Source organism: Drosophila bipectinata, chromosome 3R, assembly GCF_030179905.1.
Source record: "Drosophila bipectinata strain 14024-0381.07 chromosome 3R, DbipHiC1v2, whole genome shotgun sequence".
NCBI classification, from domain to species: Eukaryota; Metazoa; Arthropoda; class Insecta; order Diptera; family Drosophilidae; genus Drosophila; species Drosophila bipectinata.
Window position 1 is genome coordinate 29,642,720 of NC_091739.1, and position 25,680 is coordinate 29,668,399.

The following is a 25,680-nucleotide window of genomic DNA, read 5'->3' on the forward strand; positions in this document are numbered from 1 at the left end:
TGGAACAGAAGTTCAAAGTTAAAAAATAAAGAAATAAAAAATTATTTCAATTTGAGTAACTTATTAAAGAACAAAAAAAGCTGTACCTGAACGCGCCCCCTAATCACTGCATCATAATGTTGGTATTCCGCGGTCACCGAAAAACGGTCACACGATTTAATATAGTTGATTTTTCTGCTTGTTGACTTTGCACAAAAACAAATTGCACCAATTGGCCTGGGTTTTCGGCCGAACGGCTACTGTCGCCATGAAGCTGCCGGTAACCTGTCGCACCTGCGACTCTACAGACACCGACAATCTTCTGGAACTGACCACGCCCTCGAAAAAATATCCGGACAAGCTGATCTCGGATATCTTAGCCGAGCTCACAGACATCAATGTAAACAAAGCTGGAAATACTACAACTAATTGAATAAATAGATAACTCACACTGTGCACATCTTTTAGGTGGATGCCACTGCTGGACAGAAAGTGCCACAGGCCCTGTGCTTCGCTTGCACCAAAAAACTAATGGGGGCTTATTGCTACGTGAAGCAGGCGCTGGTCGCCCACGAATTGCTGATGAAGCACCTCAAAAGGGTGGCACCCGCCGTTAGTGCTACCGACTGCTTGCTGGAAGCTCCAATGGAGATATGTGCCGAGCAGCACGTAAAGGTTAAGATGGAGACAGAGGAAGAGGAGGACGTTAGCGCCAACGATGTGAGAATAGCTTGCTCAGAGTTAACCGAACCGGATGAACAGGATGTCGACAACAAGAAATCTGTTGATCCGCTGACCATGATAGAGTCGGTTAAGTTGGAGACAGACCCGTCTAGCGTGGACTACGTTGTGGAAGGAGCATTCGTAACAGATATTGAGGATGAAGAGTGGGTGTTTGGAATGTATATACTTTTTCGTACTTATAATGTCAATAAATTTATTATGTATTCCAGTTCCCTGGACAATTTGCCGCTCTTCAAGCGAATTGAAAAGTGGAAAGAAGGCAGAAATACCTTGTTTAAGTGCCACGATTGCCCCCGGAGTTTCAAGCAATCAGAGTACTTAAAGAGACATCAGACCCGTTTCCACAAGCCCGAGACGCAGTGGTTCGCATGCTCCCTCTGCGTTCGCAAGTTTAGTAGCAGCGAAGCTTTAGAAGCACATCTGAAAGTTCACAGAAACTCAAAGCGATCTTCCAACGTAAGCGAGCACAAGAAGGCTAAGACTGTGGATCTGAATCTCTGCAAGCCACATGGCTACAAGCTCATCGAGTGTATGATTTGTCAGAGCCAGTACAATAAGATTGCGGATCTGCGACGACATTTGGAGGAGCACCCTGATATTGTCACTCTGAGCCTGCGTCCAAATATGGAGGCTAATGAGCTGGCAGAACTGTTTTATCCAGACTCCAAACACCTGGACGAGGATCGTTTGATTAATTTAATTCAAAAGGACCTTGCTGCCGGCATTTACCAGCGCTTCTATTCTATTACCAATCAAAGTGGGTATGAAATGGATCTGGACAGCTCCGAGACGGAAAGCGATTTGGATGGAGATCCGGAAGATTCGCATAGGCGAAAGAAGTACCGCAAGCCCAGCTACATCTGTGAACTTTGTCAACAGAAATTTCCCCGAAAATATCTTCTGTACGACCACCAACGACAGACTCATAGTTGGTCAGAAGCGCCTCATGTCTGCGGTCGGTGCGATGGCCGTTTCGTGAGTCTCCAGCTGCTAAGGCATCATAACGAATCGCAGTGCAGAAATGCGCAGAAAAGGTTCTTGTGTCACAAGTGTCCGCTGCGCTTTCGTTGGAAACATAATCTGAAGGCACATTTCCGGGAGCACAGGATTACGGTATGAAAATGTTTATATGTGTACTGTTTCAAAAATAATAAAAAGAATACTTTTTCAGAATCAAACCTTCGAGTGCCCTGAATGCAAGAGGGTCTTTGACAAGAAAAAGTCCCTTACTGTTCACCTGCTTAGTGTTCATGCCGAGGAGTCGAAACTGATTCCCTGTCAGTGGTGTAGTCGAAAATTCTACCGTCATGATTATTTGGTGAAGCATCTAAAGAGGCACGGCCTCAAGGAGCAGGACATTCCACTAGCCGAGACTCTGATTGCCGCCACATCGCGGCCGAACGGTACGAAGCGAATCACCTGCCGCATGTGTAACCTGCACTTTGAGCGCATCGTGGATCTTCGAGCTCATATCCAACTAGAACTAAAGCTATCTCTGTCTCTGCATCAAAGTTACGACTCCCCGCACAATTATTCCATAACCAATGAATCTGGGTTCGAGCTACAATTAGAGGATTCGGAAACGGACGATGAAATACCAACAGGGTCTAGCAATCGGCCCGTTTACGTGTGCGAGCTGTGCAGCGTTCAGTGCAAGCGGAGGTTTGAAATGATCCAACACCAGAGAACGATGCACCGATTTGATAAAATGCCACACGAGTGCGATGGATGCATCTTTAAATGTGTGTCCAAGGTGAAACTTTGTCGTTTAAAAATAATAGGTATATCCTAACCTTTATTTATCCAGAGCATCATGGATCACCACCGTCTGGACCAGTGCAATAGTTCGGAGAAGAAGCACATATGCAGCAAGTGCTCCTACAAATTCATGTGGCCTGAGAATCTCGAACAACATTTGCGCCTGCAGCACAGTAACACAACTAACAGCGATTCCCCCGGTATCAAGCCACATAGTGCCCCCGGAGATCTAGACAAGGAGGCGTCAGAGGATGGTGTGCCGCTGCTGCAGTGCCCACATTGCGACCGAACTTACCAGATGAAGTCGCGACTCAACAACCATATCCGTGATGTCCATGTGAACGGCGATCGTAAACGGAAGGAGGCAGTTAAGCGCTTCCTCTGTTCGCTGTGTGGTATGGAAACCCAGTCCGCTGCAGCACTGGTGACCCACATGCGCCGGCACACCGGCGAAAAGCCCTTTAAATGCGATCTGTGTGAGATGGCTTTTCCCCGTCATTCAGAACTAGCATCGCATCGTCGGATGCACACCGGCGAGAAGCCATTCCATTGCACAGTTTGCGGCAAGGACTTTGCCCGCTCTGATAAGCTGAAGCGCCACATGCTCACTCACAGTGGCCTCAAACCGCACAAGTGCACGTACTGCGAGAAGAGCTATCGACAGGCCAAGGACCTTAAGCTGCACTTGCAGCAGCACACAGGCGAATGCCCTTTCGTGTGTGGGACCTGTGGCGAGCGCTTCATACAGAGCAGCACATTGGAAAAACATCGTCTGATGCGAAGACACTTCGACGAGGGAGAAGCGTGGATTAGAAGTCAGAAGTAGGGGATTTACAAAAGTAAATAAAAGTTGGGTTTAGTTAATGAAATTGGATTGCTTATTTAGTTTATCGAAATTTGTACAAAATAAGTATTACATCAAATCTGTTCTTTGAAATACAAAAGTAATCTTATCATGATGGAATGGCATCCTCTGCTTTACAGCTCTTCGGATCCAGGACGTGGTTCAATTTTCACCATCTCTACGTCGAAAATGAGTACGGCGTTCGGTGGGATCTTTCCGCCACCGGCACCACTTGATCCGTATCCCGATTCCGGCGGAATTGTGAGCTTCCGCTGTTCGCCCTCGCACATTCCCAGGAGTCCCTGGTCCCAGCCCTTAATCACCTGCTTGGCGCCCAGGGTGAAGGAGAAGGGTGTGCCCCGCTTGTGGCTGCTGTCGAACTCAGTGCCATCTTGTAAAGATCCCTGGATGAATTTAGTTAATAGGGGGTTAGGTTTGCCGGCTGCACGAAAATCATCCGCTCACCTTATAATGGACGTGTACCATGTCACCGCTTTTGGCCTTACGGGTGCAGTTCTCAACGCGCTTCTTGACCCCAATGGTAACCTTTGGCTCGGCCACGGCAACAGCCACAAAAGCTGAGATAAGAAATAGGCAAGCAATCTTCATATTTACTGTTTTTAGAAATAACACAGAAAGTGGCACATCAAGAACTTTTCAGTGTGGCCATATATAAACAAAAATCAAATCCTTTATTTACAGAAATAAATAAATTTTAACAAAACTTGGCCCTGTCTTGAAATGAATTAAAAATAATAATTAAAAAGTCTCAGAGCCTACAATGGAAGATATTTATTCATTAATCGACTATAAGTCATAGTCCAACAATCTAAAAAAAAAAATAATAAAACTCAGCCACACTAAAATTTATTCATTTCCGCTCAAGCCCGCCAAATTTAAAAAAGACTTTCACTTTGCTAAATAAGTATTTTTTTCTTGTAATTCACAATAATATGAGTACAGTACAGCTTGGTGTAAACTTAGAAATAACTTACGTACATTAAAGCTCATTTAAAATAGATACATACAAAATTTGATTACATATTTGACTTTTGCCTAACATACCGAGAGCTCCAAATATTCATCATTTGTTTCGGATAGTATGGCCCCGAAACTCAAAACACACTCAAAACCGGTGCAAAAACAAAAAATTGACATTATAAATATGCAACAGATTATCAAGAGATATACGAATGTACGATTATATCACAATAATAAAGGAATACATACATTTAAATGATATTTAAAGCCCGAGAAATAACAATGATAAATCAGGTGCCAACATTCAAGCGTAATACTACTTTATACTACTATTTCGTATAAAATACATCTACTATTGTTAACTGACGGCCACAAAATGTCCGTACTGGAAATGTGAACTCTATCAAAAATTCGGTTTCCACTCGATGGGGACTTTAATTGTCATTGGACAGATTTGTGATCTTGGCCGCGTACATGCTGGCCACCTTGTAGATAAATTCATACTGCTCCTTGGTCTGCACTGCGCTGGCCCGCCCCCGCCGCACGTAGTAGACCAGCTGGGGAATGTCCACGGACCGCTTGGGGGTCTCCAGGCTGCGAATGGCCATATCTGAGGCGATGATGGTGCCAGTGCGTCCCGTGCCTGGAGAACAGTGAACGGTTAGCGGTCTGCAGGGAGAGATGAAATGGAGAACACAGAAACACATTAAAAAGCCATGCAAACACAATTGCTTTAAAGATAAAGTAAACAGTAAGAGTTTTAGGGACTTACCCTTGCTGGTTTCGAGCCGCACTCCTGCTGGATATATTTCCATTTATCTCATTGCTCGACGTGCTGCTCGCCTCCGTCTTTGTGCTACTCTCTGCATCCATCGATGTCTCCAGAGTAGCTGACTTTCCGCGCAGCTCGATCGCCTGCTCCAGGCAGTAGGACTTGAGCGAGGATCGTGCCTCCAGCAACATGGCGATAATCGGGGCCTCCTCGGCCGGTACCCCCGTCTCGGGCCACTTGTACCAGTAGTGGGTGAGCTCTCGGCTCTCCTCACCGTCCACTCGCTTAAGCATCAGCGTGGAAATGGCATATTTGTCCTTCACCTCGCGGTGCTTCAGCGTCACCTGGTAATCCCCATAGCTGCTGTGGTTGTCCAGCGTTGCCGATGGTGGCAGGTATTCGGCGCACTTCTCGATGCCGTTCTCACTGAGATCGGTCGCCTGGATGATCACGCGCGACTGCTGCTCCCAAATCATGCGCCAGAAATCGCTGGTGGTGCTTTCCATTGGCGCCTGGCAGGCTATATAGTAGTTGGGTGCGTCCCGGGGACCCTGAACGAAGAAAAATTAATTTTCAGTTATGATTCATTAAAGAAATAGCCTTAAAGAAGTCCCAAAAACCACCTTAATTCCTGTCATTATAGTACATGTCCCAATTAAGGCATGTTTTGTAATACATCTGAATGGGGTTTATTCAAAACCATTTAAAAAACACATGGTCTTTTTTTTGTCTGTGGGCTTTAAGAAACTCGCACGGGGCTGAGCTGTGAGTAATGACATAACCATTAATTAAAAATTATTGCGGCTTAACTCTCCCTCGCCCACACAAACGCAATGAAAACAAAAGCTGAACTGCGATGAGCTGCGATGAGTGGCGGGCGACTCTGATAAACGACCATATAAGATCGCGGTGGCAAGTTCTGCGCATAAATCTCGACATGCCCAGGTTATCGGCAGGTGCACTGCCGTTGAACGCTTAAGTGATTCGCTTCAATGCACCGCCGACGTTCCGCTTCAATGCAGTTGTTTGAAGTGCGTTTTTGAAATGTTTTCGCAAAAACATCCAACTTGATGGACCAGCCAAAGCCCCCAAACTGATCCTGCCTGGAAAAACAGTGCTTGTTAAAGTGCATTTAAGCCATCAAACGTTCGTGCTTTCGATTTTCAAGCGAAAATTATACGAAACGAGTAAAAAGTATTTTAAAATGAGAAAACCAATTATTTTAATTGTCACCAAGAGCCCCTAATTAAGCTATTATCTCCACTTAAGCTGGTTAATCATTATCCGAAAATTCTAGCCTGAACAAAAAATGTTGACATGAGATCTTAAGATAAACAAAAACAGAAAGACTGTCGGAATAGTCACGCCCTGGAGTATCTTATTTCTTAAACATGTTTCGCAGTTTTTAGGCTTCAGAGCCATAATTGTTTTAGCCAAAAAACATGGGGGTCAGAGAGCATGTCAGCGATCGTGATGTAAGGGCATTCACACTTCGATGATCTTGGCAAACACTTTCCCTTAGCGCAATTATTATTTGCTTGCACGGAGATGGGCAACAAAGACGCCACCAGCCACCACCAGCCCAGTCTAATTCACAGTCATGGCCAGAAGATGGGTCTTTGCGGAATCTCATCGGCCGTGTAATTATTCGGGGCGCCATGTTTAATGGGCCTCGAGAGGGCCTCCCAACAAAGACGAGGCGTCATGCAAGGCTCGCCACATATGTAAACCACAGGCACGGCACCACCACCCACTTCAGATAAGTTACTAACCAACCACCCACCCAAACAACGTACTGCTGGGTGGGTGGGAAAGCTGATTGTTTTGATGAGTCGGCTGAGCCACCGCCGCCCACACACCACCTGGAGACGCTGCGCCTCGGTTACTTACCCGCACATAATTGGCATTAATGTATTCCGTTTTGTCGTCGTCCCCCTGTCTCTGGAGCACCACACGCGTCTCAGGAAGCGGAATCACGTTGGCGTAGCTGCGGTTCCCAGTTCGAGGTCGCCAGGTTGAGTCATCATTGTTGTTATTGTATCAGGAAAAAAGCAGGAAGAGATGTGCCAGAGATCAGTATTGTAATTGATTCGACAACGATGTGAACTCGGGACGAGAAAGCGAACTCTTAATTAAAGTGGATATCAGTTATAAAGAAACTGATGTAATATTTTAAAGATGATCAAGACTCATTGGGGTTTTTAATATATAATTCTACTAATCCTACTGGTATCTTAGTTGAACTAACATCACTTAATCATTTAAAACTTTTGTTAGAAAGTCTGACTAATATCCACTGTGATTAAGAAAATTCCATTTCCAAAAATTCCCAAACTTACCGGTTCTTGTCTTCACAGCCGGGTGGGACTTCATCCGCCCTGGCTATGATCTGCGGCACGTCCCGGAACTCCTCAAAGACATCGGAGCGTTGCTCCACAAAACGAGCCAGTTCTCCGGCCGTCAGAGGATTGTGACGCAGGGAGGGATCGTCGAAAGCGGCATTACCGTAGGTCCTCTTGGAGGCTCTCACATCTCGGCCCTTGCGACGCACACTACCCAGCACCGAAACGTTGTCCAGGGAATAGGCATCCAGGCTGACTGGCCGGCAGCGCTGGCCATAGGACATTTGCTTCTGGCGCTTGCGCATCAGATAGAGGAACGCCACCAGCAGGATGAGGGCCACCACACCGATGACACTGACGGTGATGGCTATGATCACGTTGACGTCCGTGCCGTTGCCCTGGGCATTGGACTGCATGTGGTCCAGTTCATTGGGATAGGGGGCCGCAAAGCTGGGCGGGAGTGTGGGTGATGGAGTGGTAGTGCTTGTCTCTGGCAGCATGGTGGTTCTACTGGTTGTGGTAGTACTGGTGGTAGTGGTGCTGCTGCTGAGAATTGCAGGTATTTCCGGTGAAGAGGAATCGGTATAGTCCTCTGTGGCGGGTTCCACTGACGGGATTGTGGTTCTCCTGGTAGTTGTGTCATCCAGAAGACTAAACAAAGGCGGTTGCATTGTTGTTGTCGTTGAGGGAGGAGTCTCTGTCGTGGTAGTTGTGGTTGTAGTGCTTGTTGTTGTAGACGTAGTACTTGTAGTTGTTGTTGTAGATGTTGTTGATGCCACAGCCATTGTTGTCTTGGCTAACTGTCGTTCTGTGTCCTGCTCTTCAACCACCTGTTCGACCTCATGGTGGTGAAGTTCCTTTTCGCTTTCCTGGCCACCTGTTGCCTCAGCAGCTGTGCTTTCATCCGTTGCAACACCAGCAGGTGTCGTCGATTCGGATGCCTCACCGATGTTATTGGTCTCCAGTGACGATTCGTGCTCCTTGCTGAGCTTACTGAAGTCACTCAACAGGGTAGAACCACCCTCAGTTGTTGTGGTTGTTGTGGATGATGTTGCTGGTGGTGTTGTTGTTGCTGTTGCCTTCGTCACCGCCTGCCGCTCGCTCTCTGTTGTGACCACACTGTTATTGACCGCGTTATCGGTTTTCTCAGCTGTTATTAGCTCATTGGCGTTGTTCAGGCCCAATTTGTCGCCAGTATCTTCTTCTCTGTCGCGAGCACTCTTCACTGTCACTGCCTCTAAATTCACTTCATTGCTAATTTGCGCAATTTCCGTTTGCGTTGGCGTTGGCGTTGCCCCAGGCGTTGTTGTACTCGCGATAGTACTTGCTTCACGCGCACCTGTATCTGGTAAGTCGGTAACCGGCCGATTCGTTGTCGAGCTGCTCGCCTCGCCAGCCACTTGAACACTAACCGATGTTGCTGTTGTCCCCACTGGCAACTGCTCTCTCTCCGGCTCCGGCTCTGGCTCTGGTTGCTTGGTTGTTGCGACGATGACGTCGTTACTGCTATTATCAACATCGGCGCTGTTGTCGTTATTTTTGTAGTCATGAGCCGCTTTCATTGCCATTTCAGTTGTACTGGTGGGGGTGGAACTTGTAAGGTTTATTGCTGTTGCTGTTGTTGCTTCAGATGTTGCTGCTTTGGGAGTTGCTGCTGTGGATGTTGCAACTTCTTCTGTTGCAGTTTCTAGAGGTTCATCTTTGGTGGTTGATGTTGCTTCTGTTGTGGTTGTGGTTGTTTTTGTTGTTGTTGGAAGCTCTGAATTTTCTAAAGCCACCCTTGCTGTTACAGCCTGTGTTGTGTTCAGTTCTAGTGGAAGCTCAGATTTTTCTAAAGCCACCCTCGCTGTTACAGGCTCTGTTAGGCGTGAGCTGGATGTTGCAGTCGGCTCTGTAGATACTTTCATCGCTGTAGTAGCCTCTGTTATGGCCTGCACCTCCGTTTGAGCCTCTGTTAACTTGGCTTTAGCTGCCTCGGCCATTTGCTTCACCAAAGGAACATCAAATAGCTCCGTTCGAGCGGTTGTAGAAGTCACTGTCTCCAAAACTTCCATTTCCGCAGTAGAATTTCTCTCAGGCTCTACGTCTAATTCTATAATTTCACCACCTTTGGTATTACTTTCCTCCTTCAGAGCTTCGGTGGTGGCCTGTGTGGCTCCTTCAGTGGCATCCAGAGTGGTTCGGACTACAAACTCGGTTCGGTTTTCCGAGGATGACTGCATCATGGCTATCTGCTGCCAGTCGAGCAAGTTCTTCTCCTTCTGCTGCTCCGTTCGGTTGTGAGGCAACTCGATGTCGTTGGCCAAATCGGTTTGGTTGAAAATCGGCAGCACTGTCGTGGATGTGGTGGTCGAGGTGGTGACTGGACCCTTTGGAACCGACTTCATCCCGGCCTGGCTCCACACCTCAGCGGTATTCGGCAGGGTCAATTGCTGGGCATTTGTGGAGTTTTCGCTGATGAACTTTCCCCGTTTCTCCGGCATCTGGCGGACAGTGGACTCCTCAATGGCATTCTCGTTGGAGGCAAAGGAAGTGGGCGTGGTGGCGGAGGCAGGAGTTGTCTTTCTTGTTGTGGATGTGGTGATCACGGGGGTGGTCGAGGTCATGGGCAAAGCCCTCAGTTTCATTGGAGTCACTGGCGAAAGGATTTGAATGGCTTCCTCTGTGGTGGAGGAGTACTGCATGGATCGGGCATGATCCGATCGAGTTGTGGATCGAACTGCTTCGGTGGTGGTCAGACCAAGAGTGGTAGAACTCAAGGGGAGGCTTTCCGTGGTGCTGCTTAGATCGATTTTATCACTGATCCCCGTCACCTTGGGTTTCTTCTCCTCACCCAGTCCCAGAGTTACAGATTTCCAAGGGCTACCAGTGATTTCTCGCAAAGGAGTTGAGGTGGGCTCCTTAGGAGTCTCTTCAGTCTCCTGTGCCAAAGCTTCTTTGGTCTCATTTTTTGAATGAGGATTTAGAACAGTCCTCTCTCCACCTGTTCCAAAGAATAAGAATGGTTTCAAAGGATTCCTGGTTACTACTTCTATAGATCCAACTGTAGTTTCTTGGTGAATTACCAAAGGTTCTTTTTTGATACGTTCTTCTTTCAAAGAACTCGAAGCTTCATTACCAGAATCGTCTTTAATCATGGATGAAGAGGTCTCGGATAATGGAGTATCTTTTTCTGACTTCTGATCTTTTCCAGGGGTCTGACTCTCTGTGGTCTGATTACCCTCGTTGGAATCTGAAGTCGGAACGGCCTGACCTTCTGTCGTGGTACCTCCACCCTCATCTTCCAGTCTGGATTTTATCCCCACTTCCTGGATCTGCGTAGCACTCCCGCTTTCCCTGGCTGGTGTAACAATGTCAGGGTCAGTGGAAGTGGAAGCCACCGCCTGCTCCAAGCCGGCGGTTTCTCTTTTCGCAATGAAACGTGCCTGCGTTAGCATTACGGCCAGGGCGAGCATTAAGCCACCACACAGCCAGCTATCCACACGCATCGTAGGTGATGGTGATGCCTTCTCTTTCAGCTAGTGTCGGTCTGTCTCTTTCGCGCTGTGGGCCTTCTCTGTGGGTCAAAACAATTCCACGTTCGACTTGGCTCAAAAATCGCAGTTCCACTTTGCGTTCGCTTGAGTTATTGCTGTCTGCTTATTTGTTTTCTCATTTTTTTGTTTTCAACCGTTTTCAGTTTCTATTATTATATATATATATTTCTGAGATTATTTTCCATACACTTTTCCTTCGCCACACGACCTGCAAAAGAGGGGAATACTAATTAGTGAACAGGCTATATTTCTGGTTAAATGCATTTCATTTTATAAATATACAAGTCTATATATAGAGTGGCATTTTCGGCTTTCATACGTTGAAGTATTCCCTGGAAAGTGAGTAGCAATTTCCCACTCTATAAACGTAATTAATGTCATTAAGACACGTTCCGCATTCCCCCGAGTACGTATTATTGGGCGGGCAAGTTCAAGGCCAAGAGGCACGATTGGGTAAATTAAGTTAATATTATTTATTGGTAATAGGTACATAACAGCTTAGGGAGCTCTACTCTATAAGTAATAGCCCTAAAATATATTAAATTAAGGTGAGGTATTCATAGTCAGATGCAGTTGTGACTCATTCCTGACTCATATGAATCTAAATAATTGAAATATAATTATAACAAGAAAGGAAAGCTAACGTCGGGCGGAGCCGAAGTAATATACCCTTATTAGAATAATAAGGCCGATCCTTATTACAAGTTTATTATAAAACTAATTTATGGGAATAAAAAATTTCAAAAAGAGTCAATTTTTCGTGGTGGGATCCCTTGAAAATGGGGTTTTTCCCTATATGGTACACAGTGATGGCTATATTTTCCCCAATTCTCATCCGATTCTCAAGCGAAGTACCTTAAACGATTTCTGGATCGATTCTCCACCAGTCTGCATCAAAATCCTGAGACAAAATATTTTTTAGATTTTTTGTCCATTTTTCATGAGCATGAATCTAAAAAATATGAATATAATAAAAAATGTATATCCAAAAACTCAAAAATCCAATAAATTGATAAAATAATTTTCTCTACAGATAAGTAATGGAAAACTTCCCTAGTTTCCAACTCAAGTTCAAACTAATGCTTTTTCCAAAATAAATAGTATCAAGGAAGCCCAAGTTCATTGTACCTTGAGAGCTTAGTAATAGTTCATATCAAAGTGTTTACCATCACCAATAGTACTCCATACTCCACCCACCCATAGTTTTTCGCTGAAACTGTGACTTGCGAGCCATTCATAAGCCCAATCGATGTCATGGAACGGTCGTGGAGTGCATAAAGTTCATTCAACCAAGGCCTCCACAACGAACTCGTCAAAAGTTGCTCTGGCAGTTGAAGTATTCGAACTTCGAAGCTCGAACCGAACTGCCAACAGAGCCACCCAATAATAACTATTACTCGGATATACAAAAATATTCACCATGGATATCAGTGGGTTGTTATCTTTGGATCCGGGCGATGCCATGCCAAAGGTGCATGCAACCTGGCCTACCCCCTTCGGCTCAGCCTGGCCTACCCCCTCATGTTTGTAATTAACGCTAAAAGCCCCCTTTCGGTGGTTGGTTTCCATTGTCAGGTGTCAGGGGGGTGCTATATATTCAGGTGTGGCGTCAAACTCCATGTACGACGGTGGTAGAACCCCTAGGAGTTGACTTCCAAAATAAAATCTTAAAAGTTATACTACTTCCATTTATTTATTTTTTACCTATTTGCCAAGTTAGCGCTGACTAATACCGCTCGTATAGGTATATCAAAAGATATATATATATATATATATATAATTATGCACACATGTGCTCTCTGATAAGATTTGTTTGGGCAGAGCTCCCGCAAAGCCCAGACAGCTACAAAATCACCGCCCGGCATTTTGTAATTTTTTTTTATATATTTTTGAATGTCAACGTTGCTGCTGATAAAAAAAAAGGTAAATCGTTATCGCTGATTTTCTGTTTTTTTTTTGTTCCTAAAGGCCAACCGTCCATTGGTAAAGGGCATAACAATAGCCACTGTTAAGTGAATGGCAAGTTTACTCAGAAAACAATGAAACTCAAATACACATGGTCATAAAAAAAGCTTATCACAAAAACATTAAATGTTACAAAATAGCTTTGAAATATTTGATATTATAGTAGTTTCTAGAAAGGTTTCGGATTCCTAATGAAAACGATAGAAAACTGCTTATAGGGAACCTTAACCCTTGCAATAATGTTTCTATTACTTTGGCGAAACACCTTCAATTATTGTAAACAATGATACCAAGACACCTGATTTGCCTATCAAGGTGTTATTGCATGACTAATAGGAGTGCCAGCTATTGACAAAGATTTTTATAAAATTTTTTTAGAAAATTCAAATATTTAATCAAATTAAAATGTAATTAATTTTCATAAAATTATTTATCTATAAACTTACTATTCAATCAGTTTTTAATTAATTTTAATACAATTTTAAGTTTACATCATAAAAAAATATCTACAAGTAAGTTACAGTATATCTACATGGCTTCTTACAAAGAGAAACCCCCAAAAGTAGGCAATACATTTTTCCATTTTCCAATTACAAATTAATCCAAAAACCTGAATGAAATTTGAAGACTTAATCTGCTGGGAAAATTTCCGTAGCTAACAAGGTAAATACCTAGGAGTTCCAACCTGCTATTGATCTACTGAACCACAGCTTAGGGCATCTGAAAAACTAGGAAGACCTGGGCCATGAAATCGAGACCTCCACTTAACACAAGCCCTGAGCTCTGAACGATGGATCAAGTGCGGCTTGGCATTGGCCCTGACCATGTAGAAGAGGGAACGATGGGGATCCCAGTAGGAGAACTCAAGATGTAAACAGAAATCAGCATTAGAGAAACGAGCTGGTCGTGGAGCCGACTCATTTCCGCTTCAGCAGCACGCACTGAGGATGAACGAATGACTTAGAATTCTCCGGCATGGGGGCTCCTCCATCTCCTCCATCGTCAGTCTGCCAGCTCCAGCTCCATTGACGATCAAATCGAGGATGATCGCGGAAGAATGCTGAACCAGTTTTTGCGGCCCAGTAAAGCTTCGCTTCGATTTCGATTTGCAATTATGATTTCATTTGCATTGCGATGGACATCGATGAAGATTGCAGTGGATGTGGAGAATGGCTTGGGGATCGCTCGGTATCTTAATGATCTCGGGAGTTGGTATAGTTGTCTTAGCGATAATGATAGCCATCTGGATAGCCATGGTCATGACTTGATCGGTGCCTGTGATTGATGATCAGTAGCTTGAAGCAATCAAACTGCCAGGGAGAGGATAGTTAGCTTAGGAAATGAGTAGACTGCTGGGAAGTTTCCCAAGGTATTACCAACTAAAATTCACTTAATCCACATCCGAAAAAAAGCTCATAAGCTTGCTCCAAGTACTAATCGCCTCTCCAATCAAAAACATCTTCCATAACCCAAATGACGGACTACAATTCCTAAGAATGGCAACAGTTAGCTTGGAGAATCACAGCCGTAGAGATATGTATGTCTAGTCTTCTAAGCTCCACAGATTCTCCGAGATGTGTTCTTGCCGTTTCTGAGGAATGAAGATGCTTATCAATAATGAATACCAAGCGGGACCTATGCTGCTCCAAAATCAGCCGAGTGTGGTGGAGAATGCGACGCATAACACGCTCAGATGATAGCTCAACCATTTGAGCTCCATATAAACAATTTCTATAGATTATAACCGCAAACATAACTGTCTACATGATGATCAAAATAGATCTATTTTGAAAAATGTATCCACGGAAGTATCTTATTTGGACGAGTCGATGCGATCTTCATTATTCTCTATTAACGGACTTCCCAAGCGTATCATGGTATTCATTATGGGAAGCAGATCTCATTCCACACTCTGGCCTCATACCATCACCGAAATTTTGTTGCCATTCATGTGATTCGTTGGCCGGATGACTCATTTCCATAACATTTTCTTATATCATTGGTCTATGTATAGGTATGCAAATTTGGATTCAAAATTTCTTTATTTTTTGCCGAATAATTATAGCCAAAGTGAGCGATAGGTCTGCCCTGAGCTGAACTTTCAACGCAATCAAGTCTACCAAAGAAATCGAAACCCGCAATGAAATCGAACTCAATTTGGGAAATCTAAAATGCGGCCAAAAGATCACCAGATGCCATGGAATTATCAATATCTTCACACATAGAAAAAAATAGTCTAAACTAAGGCAGTAATATATAAGAAATCGTTCAGATATCTGATTAAAGATATACATTTTTCTAGTTCATGTAGTTTATGCAAGATATGATTTTAAAACTAAGTCACATCTTAAAGATATAAATTATATCTTGTACAATTTTTCTTGCTCTGTAAACCAAACGATCAAAACCCATCAATTTTGACCTTGTCAGCCCTGCCATTAGCGTTTATTGAACTTGCCAGCTGGGGCAACAACCACACATTGGCCATTGAATTCGCAACTGAAGAGTTTATATATTTATGCTGTGTGTATTTGGAAAAAATGTGAGATCGCTGGATACTTGAACGTGTAATAATTCCATTTTTATAGCACTCTCCCCCGGCATATGTTCTTTTTAATTTTAGATTTTTAAATATTTCCAAGATCCCAAACGCTGATAGTTTCCTATTTATACATACGGAGTGGTATGTTTGCCAACATGGCAGTGATAGCCATCTTTCAATTGCAGCAACTCTATAATATCCAGTCGATGGTCCCGATAAGTGTCTTGGCCACGCAATATGCAAGTTAACCCAGAGCCGAATATGGCCAAGTATTCGGACTGCCTGCCACTGTCTGCCTGGTTGTTGCTGCTTATCTGTGCCTGCAATTACTCTAATGACAGGCACAAATGTATCTAGCCGAGCTCAGATACATTCTGTACATGTGTGTCAGCCGCATAATTGCCCCTAATGCAATTGAACAATTAGGCAGGCACTGCAGCTCGAACCCAAGCCGCACAACTAATGCAAATCAAATGTTTGCACTACGAGAAAGGGTAAACGGTCTAAAGAAATACAAAAATTTATTTTAAATATATCTATACTTATATCTGTATATACCTATACTTATATTAATCTGTTTTGGCAAGCCATTATTCAAAAGAACCTTCAGCTTAACTTCCAAAAGTACACCAAGGTTTTTTCGGGTGTTAGGATTGTTCTTAAGCTTTTAGACTAGATATATTTTGGGTTATAAATATTTATTTCCAAATAAAAATATTATTTCCAATTTTTCCAAATAAATTAACTGAATCCCTCATTAAATGATCCCCAAATTCAAAGAACATGTTAATTTTTTCGACTGTTTATGCTTGGTTAGATAGCCATCTAAAGTTGTGTCCATATTTCACGTTCTCATTCCGCCGCCTCCCTGCCACATTTTGGGTCAGCGAGCACTTTTCATAAAAAAACGGTGGTGCCTCCCTGCTAATGCCCGGGCCGTGCCATTGTCATTCGACATTTGTCAACTTAGTGGCTCGGCATTAAATCGCCCCAAGTCGCATTTACTGACAAACCCGAAACTGACAAATTCGCTTGCTTCGCTTTTAATTTGGTCTCCTTTGTTAAGGCAATTGCGATCGCGCGATAGTGTATAAGCGGTTTATGGATGTCTCTATGGGCTTTTAGTTTCTCGACTCTAATCTGGAGCAGGATTTCAACATTCAGGCAATGCTGCAATAATTCACTCATGAAAAATCCGATTTTATGAATTGTGGCTGCCCTTTTGCATGGCTCGGAACAAAACGATTTGAATGTCACGAAGCAAAAGTATACCAATCCTCCACGTAAAGCGGTCCAACAAATTGGAACTGGCACGAGGGCCAAGCTACCGTCCGAGCCAAGCTGGTGACTGGCCAAAAACAAGGTAACCACCACAGTGCAGCATTGTTGGTGTCGATCCACGAGCTTGGCTGTAGCGTGTACTAGATTCGGGTTTCGGTTTGGGTTTTTGTTTTTGGTTTCGGATATTAACCCTTTAAAGACCGAAAATCAATGGGGCTATAGATGAAACTAAACACTAAAAACTAAAAGTTCCCGACTAAACGATCTGGTGAAGATCTGGGGCTAAAGATCTAAACTTAAGGGAGATGCATTATTTAATCTTTAGAGCTTCTTAGGGTTAAGTTCACTGGGTCCAAGCGGGACAATTGGAGTTACAGCTCCGCCGCAAAGTGAACCGAATTGAGGTTACTCCACCGACAGATGAGCTAACATTTCACGCGTGCCCCGACTGGGGTCTTGGGACTTCGTTAGACGTGACTCATGTGGGTTCCATTCATTGTTACGTAGGTGCCATCATTGTGGAGGAGTTGCAAGACAATGCAGTCTGCCAAGCACTCCATTTTGCGCAAGGTAAGCTAGTATCTTGTGCTAGTATTTAGCCCATCCTATAGTTCCAGTTCACGGCTCAATGGAGTGGAGTGGCTAAATGGCAGAAGAAGCGACAGAAGAAAGCAAAAGTGGGCGCAGTGGCAGCCACCGAAGCACTTTTACTTTTCGCTCCACCGGCGAACGGTGGTCGCCTCATAGATACATTTCCAATTTTCACATCAGACTCGGAGCTACAGACAAGAGACAAGTTTTCCCGGTGGACGGTAAACGAGTTTTGTTCATTCGCTTTGGAGTGTTAATAGACGAGTGAGAGAATGATCCGGTGGGCGTTACCTGGCCAGATGCACCTGGTTATATAATAAGCTCCCCGGCTACTTTCGTTTGGCTGTCACTACAAGAGCTCTCGAGAGAAAGAGATTTCTCCCACGCTACCAGATACAATTATACACTTTTTGGCACTTTTTCTTTTGGTTTAATGTTATTACTTTTCGCAAATTAGCCAGCCCCGGCACTTTCCCCAGGCTTTGTGTCAACTCTTAACTGCCTTAGGCCCCGGGTCTTGAGGAACTTTGGCTTCCCCCATTTTTGGGTCAATGCTTTATCGGAGTTTCCTGGCCCGAACACGCGAATCCGTCATTGGCGAGTGGCGTGCTAATTGAAGATGAGTGCAATATTTATCTCAAAAACCCCGGAGTTCAAGGTCTATGGGTATAATTTATTAACACCGATCTGCTAACTTGAAATCCAGACGGAGACCTAAGGGGAATCGCTCCAGATCGAAGGACGCTCCTCTCTTTTATTTTAAAGTTTTTAACTTTAAAGCTCTAAGTACGCATTAAATGAGTCTTTGTTGGGTGATAATTGATAATCGAATTCGCATAAACTCATTAGCATTTCATAAAACATTGTACTTACGTCAAAATCGAGAATCGACGCTGCTAACCGGACCCAGTTCCAAGAATCCGAGAAACTGGTTTTGCTTTGGCTCTGCGGAGAACCGTAGACTACGAGTCGAGAAGCCAAGAGCTATAAAAACAAGTACCGCTCAAAAAAACCCAGAAATCATTCGCTAAATTACTAAATAAAAAAGGTTTGACATTTTGCAGTGTTTGGTATGCAAAGCTGTTTTGGACGATTGAACCTTTTTTGCATGCAAATGCAACTAAAAGATGCCCCGGGCCATTTAAATGATGAAATATGGCAGTTGCGTTGTGTATCTTGCGGATACGTAAGTATCTGAGCGTAAACAAACGGCAAATGCATTACAAATACATATATTTTCTGGTCCGGCCCAAATGGGAAAGGTAAACAAAGACGAGGGCGGCATTAAGAATGCACAAGTTGGTAAGCCAACACAACTCACATGTGCCCCCATTTGTGGCAACATCTGTGGTGCTGTGTGATGTGGAGAGGAAATGCCAAAAGAGACCCCAAGTCAACATAAATGGCTTTCAAGTTTTTTGAAGAAAAAAAATCAAAAAGAAACTAGTTCACAGGCTGCCTTGGGCTACTCCATAAATTTTTGCGACAAAACTTCAAGGCACACCCTGAATTCAAGGATTTTTTCTAAAAAAAATATAAATTTTTTTATGAAAAGGCTTTGGTAACCTGGTATTACGTACTCTCTACTGCAAGTCTAAGACACGTTTCTTTTGATTGACTTTAAGAACTCACTTCTTATAGAGAGGGTTGTGTAACCGCGAATATATTTCACGTAATTGCTGAAAGCTCCCCTTCTGAATGGTGACTCTACTATATATATATACAGGCCTGATTGACTTCCTGCTCGGCTGACCCAAGTGGAGATGTAACTGGCAAACTGCCCTTAATTCAATCAAGTCCAATCAGCGTCCAAGTGTTTGGCGATTGTTCGCCCGGCAAGTGTCCAGAATTGAATTAATATTACAATGAAACCAGACAACAAAGTGGAGATGAATTCACCTGACTTGAGGGTCTTTAGCGGCAATGAAAGATGCCACAAACTGTAGAGACTAGTTCAATGACATTATACTTTCTAACTGTCAACAAAACAATAAAAGTTTTAATTTAATTAAGCGAGCGAGAGTCGCAAGAGTGGGTGTTGAGAAACAAAGACTATGTATGTATGTATAAGAGTTGAAGCCATAGCGGGCTTACATTAAGTAATGGGGGTTTTTCCAACTATCAGCCTCCGATCATTTTCCATTCTCTGTTTGTCAGAACGGGTTTCCAAGGTGGGTCCAAAAATAAAACCGCACAAATCGAAGCAAAAAAGTTGCCCCCAAAAGCGAGATAAACGTCGAAAAATGAATAAAGACCGAAAGCCGCGGGGCAGAGAGACAAACAAAGAAACAAAAAACGAACTGAAGAATGATGGAGAGAGAATGCAAATGCTAAAGACAAAGCTCATAGGTCAGGTCTCTGAGTTGGGAGGGCAAGTTGGATTCTCTGCACCGGAAGGGCGGGCAGCAGGTAGGTGCCGGGGTATCCGTATGTGTGTTAGTTACCCACTGAACTGCAGTTTTGCCTTAATGACTGATTTTGAGTCATCAAGGCTAATAATCACTGACCAGTGCCACTAACAAAGAAGTGAGATGCATTGGGGACAAGTCTGAGAAAGTGGAGCAAGAACATCAGAGATGGGAGGTCTTTGGAGGGTCGGGTATCTATATTCCCTTTCTAAATATCTCAAAAATGTATCTTTCATCTCAAGTCTAGACTCAAATCTATTATCGATAATGTGCTTGAATGTCAAAGATCAAATCATCTTTAAATACTTATAAGCCATAAAATACCAGGTGATAAAGGCCGCCAAGATCCCAGGTACGTGCCAGAAACTAACGATCAAGGGGATTTCCTCCGGAACGGAATTCTCATTTTCTAAGAAGATTTTTATTATCGCAAAGACTGCCAGCTATGCACTGGGTGCCATGTTACCGCCATTCTCTATTCTCCAGTCTCGATCGGAGACCCAAAGACCAACAGGCACGTCCGAACGTGACTCACATCGGGGCAAGGCACTTTGAGAGACCCCGACGAGACCTTCGAGCTAGCAGAGCTCAAGCTATAGGGCACACCGGCAGGAGACCGGTTCTCGGCAGCCACATTCCAGGAAAGACACAAAAAAATGTTCATAAAATTATAGTTTTATTGAAAGAAACTATATTCATTGAAGGACTATAGAAGAAATAATTTAGTAACTAGTAGGAGTACTAGTAGGAATAGAGGATTACTTTAGTACGTGCTTGAGAAAGGAATTCTTTCAATGTAGTTTAGATAAAACATCTTAAACCTTTAGTTCCCTTCCACAATAAACATTCCTGGGCTTAAGAAACTCTCTCGTTTCGTCATCCTACTCGCCTCATTTGGCATTCAAAACGCTTCTTTATTAGCCCAAGCCCATTACTTGGCGATTTATGCGGCCCGTTCGCACATGCATAATGCATTCGTCTTGCCACCAGCTTTGAGGCACATTTGTTTCTGTGGTTGCAAGCTCCAAGCTGTTGCAACAATTGTGTGTTCTGTGTCGGCTCTTTGCTAACTAACCTCTAATTAAATTGTTGTCTGCGGCCTTCGCCGGCCAGCTTTCGATGCTGAATGAGATGGGACTGGGGGATTCTTAGACCTGCCAGCGGCATGAATGGATCACTTAGCTTTGAGGTCTCTTGTTAACGCATCGCTGGCCAGAATTGCAGCCGGAGATGAGATCGAAACATGAGATTCATGGGAGCTTCTGGCATTGAGGTGGCATTGCTGTGGGCCATTAAAAGTGCCATTTTCACAAATAATTGACCAACATCTGTCTTAATATTTAAGTTTTGGCCAAAAGCCTCCTTCCTAAAGCAAATTATATTCCATAACTTGGCTAATATTTGTCACTTAAAATCTTTTTCTTAAATCCTAAATTAAAACATGGTATGATCTATTAACTTCTTTCCTTTACAAATTTCGGAACTGCCGGGATCGATCGACTACATCCTGTAGCTGCCATATAACTGATTGATCGGAAATGCTATAACTTTGATTGTAACTTTGGTTTATAGTTAGAGAGTTCGGGTTTTGCATGAATTTAATGTAGTACCCCTTCCTTTCTCGTGGGTTTTAAACAGGAAGTGAGTCTTTAAGCCAAATTTAGAGTCCCAAGTACCCAAATATATCTGGAACTTATTATCAAATAATGTGACCACTTTGAAATAAGATTTTGGTATTTTAGACTTTGGAAAATGCAGCCATTTTTTTTTTAAGGAAACAGTATAAAAAGGACTCATTCTGAATAAAGTTTTCACTTTTCACTGAACTTTGACAGTGACCAGTCATCTTCTCTTTTTATTTATTTTATTTTATTTAATAATTTTTATTTTTTATGGAATATAATGTAACAATCTACCATGTTTATTTAATTTTTTCAAGCATTTATTTTGTACGCCATTGAACAGACTCCTTCTCTTGGCATGTTTTTCTTCTTAAGATGTCATTACGATCTAGTTCGATCAGTTATCTTCTCTTTTTATTTATTTTATTTTATTTAATAATTTTTATTTTTTATGGAATATAATGTAACAATCTACCATGTTTATTTAATTTTTTCAAGCATTTATTTTGTACGCCATTGAATAGACTCCTTCTCTTGGCATGTTTTTCTTCTTAAGATGTCATAATATTTTTTTATTTTTTATGGAATATAATGTAACAATCTACCATGTTTATTTAATTTTTTCAAGCATTTATTTTGTACGCCATTGAACAGACTCCTTCTCTTGGCATGTTTTTCTTCTTAAGATGTCATTACGATCTAGTTCGATCAGTTATCTTCTCTTTTTATTTATTTTATTTTATTTAATAATTTTTATTTTTTATGGAATATAATGTAACAATCTACCATGTTTATTTAATTTTTTCAAGCATTTATTTTGTACGCCATTGAACAGACTCCTTCTCTTGGCATGTTTTTCTTCTTAAGATGTCATTACGATCTAGTTCGATCAGTTATCTTCTCTTTTTATTTATTTTATTTTATTTAATATTTTGTATTTTTTATGGAATATAATGTAACAATCTAAAATGTTTATTTAATTTTTTCAAGCAATTTTATTGGGTAGGGCATTGAAAATACTCTTTCTCTTGGCATGTTTTTCTTCGTAATATGTCGTTACGATCTAGATGACAATTTAAGATAAAAATCAAGAATAATTTTTTTATTTGGATTTTTCAAATAAAAATCAAAAATATATATATTTTTTTTTTAATTTAAATTTTTTCAATAAAAACAGATAAACGTTTTTGTTTTTTATTTTTTAAAGATCTTTATTTGTTTCGCACTCTATTCCGTGGGTTTCTTGACTGGGGGCTTTACAGGGAGCTTCGCTGGTCCACTTCTCTCTGGTCTTATACCGATTTGCCATTGTGACTATAAATTCTATTTTATTTTTTTTTCCAAAAAAATTAAACGTTTCTTTTTTAAATTTTTTAATGATCTGTATTTGTTTTGCTTTAAAATTTATCGGCCACTCTCATCTATTTTATAAGTATCCATTTCACTAAATTTTATGTTATTTTTCCAATCAAAATCAGTAAAACGATTTTTTTTTTAAATTTGTTTAAATATCTTTTTTTGTTTCGCATTCTGCTCCGTGGGATTTTTGTCTTTTGCCTTCACAACTGCGTGGGATCCTTCTTTACATTGGCGATTCCTGTGCATCTCCTTCTCTCTAAGGTCTTATACAGATCTATAATTATGACTAACAAAATTTTATTTTTTTTCCAAAAAACCAATCTGAAAAAAGCTTTTTAATTTTTTTTTAAAGATCTGTTTTTGTTTTGTCTTCTGCTCCATGGGATTTTTGCCTGTCGGTATCTCCTTCTCTCTAAGATCCTATACCGATCTACCATTTTGAGTAATGAAATTATATTTTATTTTTCCAAAAAAAATATAAAAACTTTTTTTTTTAATTTTTTTTTTTAAAGATCTGTACTGGTTTTGCCCTCTACTCCGTGGCATTTTTGAAAAAGTTGAAGAAGGAATTATGGGCCTTTCGACTTCCTCCTCATCTTCTTTTTATGATGTTTTACCGATCTACCTTTGTGACTATAGTAATTTAATTTTTATTTTATTTTTTTCCAATAAAAATCCGATACAAGTTTTTTTTATTTAATTTTTTTGAATAATTAAACAAACAAAATAATAGTTTTTCAATAAGTTTCTATAACAACGTTGCTAAACTTAATATAAACTTATATAAAAAAAAATGTTTCATTATTTTTATGGCATGTGTATTTAAAATTAAATTCTAACAACACGTAAGCCCCTGTTGCTGATAATATCTACAGATGTTTTGAAATTTTGTGAAATATTATGGAACATTTAATTATAATTGTTATAGTTTGCACATGTGGAAAAATAAACCCATTGGCTATATTTTCTGGCCCGCACTTTTAAGCCAAATGTGAATTATAAATAAGCGCCAAAAGGAAAACCAACAGTAATAACAAAAGCGTAATTAAATAAAAAACAGCAGCAACTCAGAAGTAGAAAAAAAACAAAGCTACTAGCTGCCACAGCAACAAGAACAACAACAACCAGCTAACAGCCAACTAACCAAAATGGCAACAACAAAAATCAGCAGCAAATGATGTTGAAAGTCGTTTTGCGAGTTTGGGCCGCTGAGAGCGGAAAGCGGAGATTGGTGTGGACTGGAGAGTGGAGCTTTTCAAAACGAGAGCTCCCCAAGAGAAGTGAGAAGAGAGCGAGACTTCTGAGCCAGACTTACCAAATTGTTTATTTTTAACTTCTCGCCGCAGCTCCAATTGTAAACTGACTATTTCAGCACTTTGCAATGGAATGGCCTATTGTTGTTGTTGTTGTTGTTGCGAAATTAAAAATATATATATTTTTCATGCCAGACTTTTGGCTTCCGCGTTGACAACAACAACAATCGCGATGAAAACAATGATAAAGTGAGTACAAAAACAAGCACACGACACTTTTTTCTCTTTACACTTAACCAATGAGCGATTTCTATGGCTAACAGCTCGGAATTGGCATTAATTTGCGATAAATTGCATTTTCAATTTCCATATTTTTCACAGGCACTCTCACATCCGATCAGACCGCCTCTTCCCCTTTCGATTTCCACTCCACGCGCATACCTGTTGCCTTTGCGGTTTTGTTTGTTTTCGGGCTTACAGGTAGATGGCCGCCGGAATGAAGAACACGGAATAGACAAATCGAATTTGGCCAGCACACACACCGTGTTGTTGTGCTAACAAATTCCAGTGTGTTTACTCGAAAAAAACGGTACACTAAATTTAAGCGGGCCTCGAACCGAACCAATCCCCGCCAGCGTCAGCGCGCACGTCCGTATCGTTCGGAGTCTAAAGAGCGTCTACTCTGCCGAGTCTACACGGCTGCGGCTAATAGTGGTCGGCACAGCCAGACCCGAGAGACCCCATAGGGGAGAAACGGCTACTCGTATATGCTCGTATGTAGATAAATCTTGTATTTTATATGACAATTAATATACAACTCAATTTTAATAAAAATAAATAAATTTAAATACAACTTCTCATGTTTATATATGGTTGGTTTTCCCTCGTTCTTTATAGGGGTGAGAGAAAGGAGGACTATTGTCAAACTTCTTGTTTGTATAATACCTGGTACTCTTCTAGTAATCTCCTAAATTTTTATCTTTCTTCATTGTCTATCCGTGGCTGTTCTTAAAAATCCTGCCCAAATTAGCCTAATTGATTCGAAAACATAAATAGCCCTTAGGAATAATTTCAAATCCAAAAGATTGGATCTGTTTATAGCCCTGTATTTTATTATGAGTTTATAAGATACATATGGTAAACGTATAGTTTATTTGAAGGCTAATAGTATCATACTTTAAATATTCACAGTATCCATTTTTGTAATGCAAAGTTTCAAAGGTTTTCTTCTCAAAACATATTTTTAATAAATTTGTCGCCAATAAGATGGAGAAAATATAAGGGACATTAAAGTTCAATAACGATATCATATAAGTTCAATGATAGTGGATAATTGGGATTTTTCAAATTCTGTCAGTAAAATGAAGATAATATATTACTAAAAATTAAAACATTATATTAAGGTATAAACACTCAGCCTTAAAAAAGCTAAAACTGTCACCACTTCTCCAGGTTTCTCGCTATTCTCTCAGCGGCTCTTCCTAACAGCACAGTTGTCCAACTCTAGCAGAGAAGAGAGCCCTGAGAACGCGGCGCATGTCTAAAAAAGACTCACTAACAGAGTCTTAACAGAAGAATGCAAGTGTTGAACGTTAATGGGAAAATTGTCGGTTGCAGTGGTTAATTAATTATAATTGTAACTAAACTAGGCAAATCGCGTTAATACTTTCTTGCAGAGGTAGCATGCAAAGGGCATATTTAGA

The 25,680-nt window shown here is 41.7% G+C and overlaps 3 protein-coding genes across 3 annotated transcripts; 1 reads left to right on the forward strand and 2 right to left on the reverse strand.

Annotated features, from left to right (window-relative positions):
* The first annotated feature begins 106 nt into the window (after positions 1-106).
* On the forward strand, positions 107-3,440 carry LOC108119782 (zinc finger protein 271). Its single transcript, XM_017233137.3, has 5 exons — positions 107-379; positions 448-866; positions 933-1,836; positions 1,895-2,476; positions 2,531-3,440. Exons 1-5 carry the CDS (start codon positions 248-250, stop codon positions 3,305-3,307), a joined length of 2,814 nt encoding a protein of 937 aa, XP_017088626.2. The 5' UTR covers positions 107-247; the 3' UTR covers positions 3,308-3,440.
* LOC108119784 (peptidyl-prolyl cis-trans isomerase FKBP2) lies at positions 3,337-4,003 on the reverse strand. The gene is made up of 2 exons (XM_017233138.3): positions 3,791-4,003; positions 3,337-3,729 (listed from the first exon to the last, which is right to left on the reverse strand). The coding sequence occupies exons 1-2, from the start codon at positions 3,932-3,934 to the stop codon at positions 3,460-3,462; spliced, it is 414 nt and encodes a 137-aa protein (XP_017088627.2). The 5' UTR covers positions 3,935-4,003; the 3' UTR covers positions 3,337-3,459.
* Positions 4,004-4,238: 235 nt separating this feature from the next.
* LOC108119781 (mucin-22) lies at positions 4,239-24,647 on the reverse strand. Its single transcript, XM_043211722.2, has 5 exons — positions 24,040-24,647; positions 7,418-11,164; positions 6,969-7,065; positions 5,079-5,629; positions 4,239-4,975 (listed from the first exon to the last, which is right to left on the reverse strand). The coding sequence occupies exons 2-5, from the start codon at positions 10,906-10,908 to the stop codon at positions 4,741-4,743; spliced, it is 4,374 nt and encodes a 1,457-aa protein (XP_043067657.1). The 5' UTR covers positions 10,909-11,164; positions 24,040-24,647; the 3' UTR covers positions 4,239-4,740.
* Between the last annotated feature and the right edge of the window lie 1,033 nt (positions 24,648-25,680).

Coding starts and splice junctions, on each gene's coding strand:
- LOC108119782 (XM_017233137.3), top strand. CDS start 248: ATGAAGCTGCCGGTAACCTGTCGCACCTGCGACTCTACAGACACCGAC. Junction 380..447: donor CCGAGCTCACAGACATCAAT/GTAAACAAAGCT, acceptor CACATCTTTTAG/GTGGATGCCACTGCTGGACA. Junction 2,477..2,530: donor TCTTTAAATGTGTGTCCAAG/GTGAAACTTTGT, acceptor TTATTTATCCAG/AGCATCATGGATCACCACCG.
- LOC108119784 (XM_017233138.3), bottom strand. CDS start 3,934: ATGAAGATTGCTTGCCTATTTCTTATCTCAGCTTTTGTGGCTGTTGCC. Junction 3,730..3,790: donor TGGTACACGTCCATTATAAG/GTGAGCGGATGA, acceptor AAATTCATCCAG/GGATCTTTACAAGATGGCAC.
- LOC108119781 (XM_043211722.2), bottom strand. CDS start 10,908: ATGCGTGTGGATAGCTGGCTGTGTGGTGGCTTAATGCTCGCCCTGGCC. Junction 7,066..7,417: donor GGCTGTGAAGACAAGAACCG/GTAAGTTTGGGA, acceptor TGGGAACCGCAG/CTACGCCAACGTGATTCCGC. Junction 4,976..5,078: donor GCGGCTCGAAACCAGCAAGG/GTAAGTCCCTAA, acceptor CTCTCCCTGCAG/ACCGCTAACCGTTCACTGTT.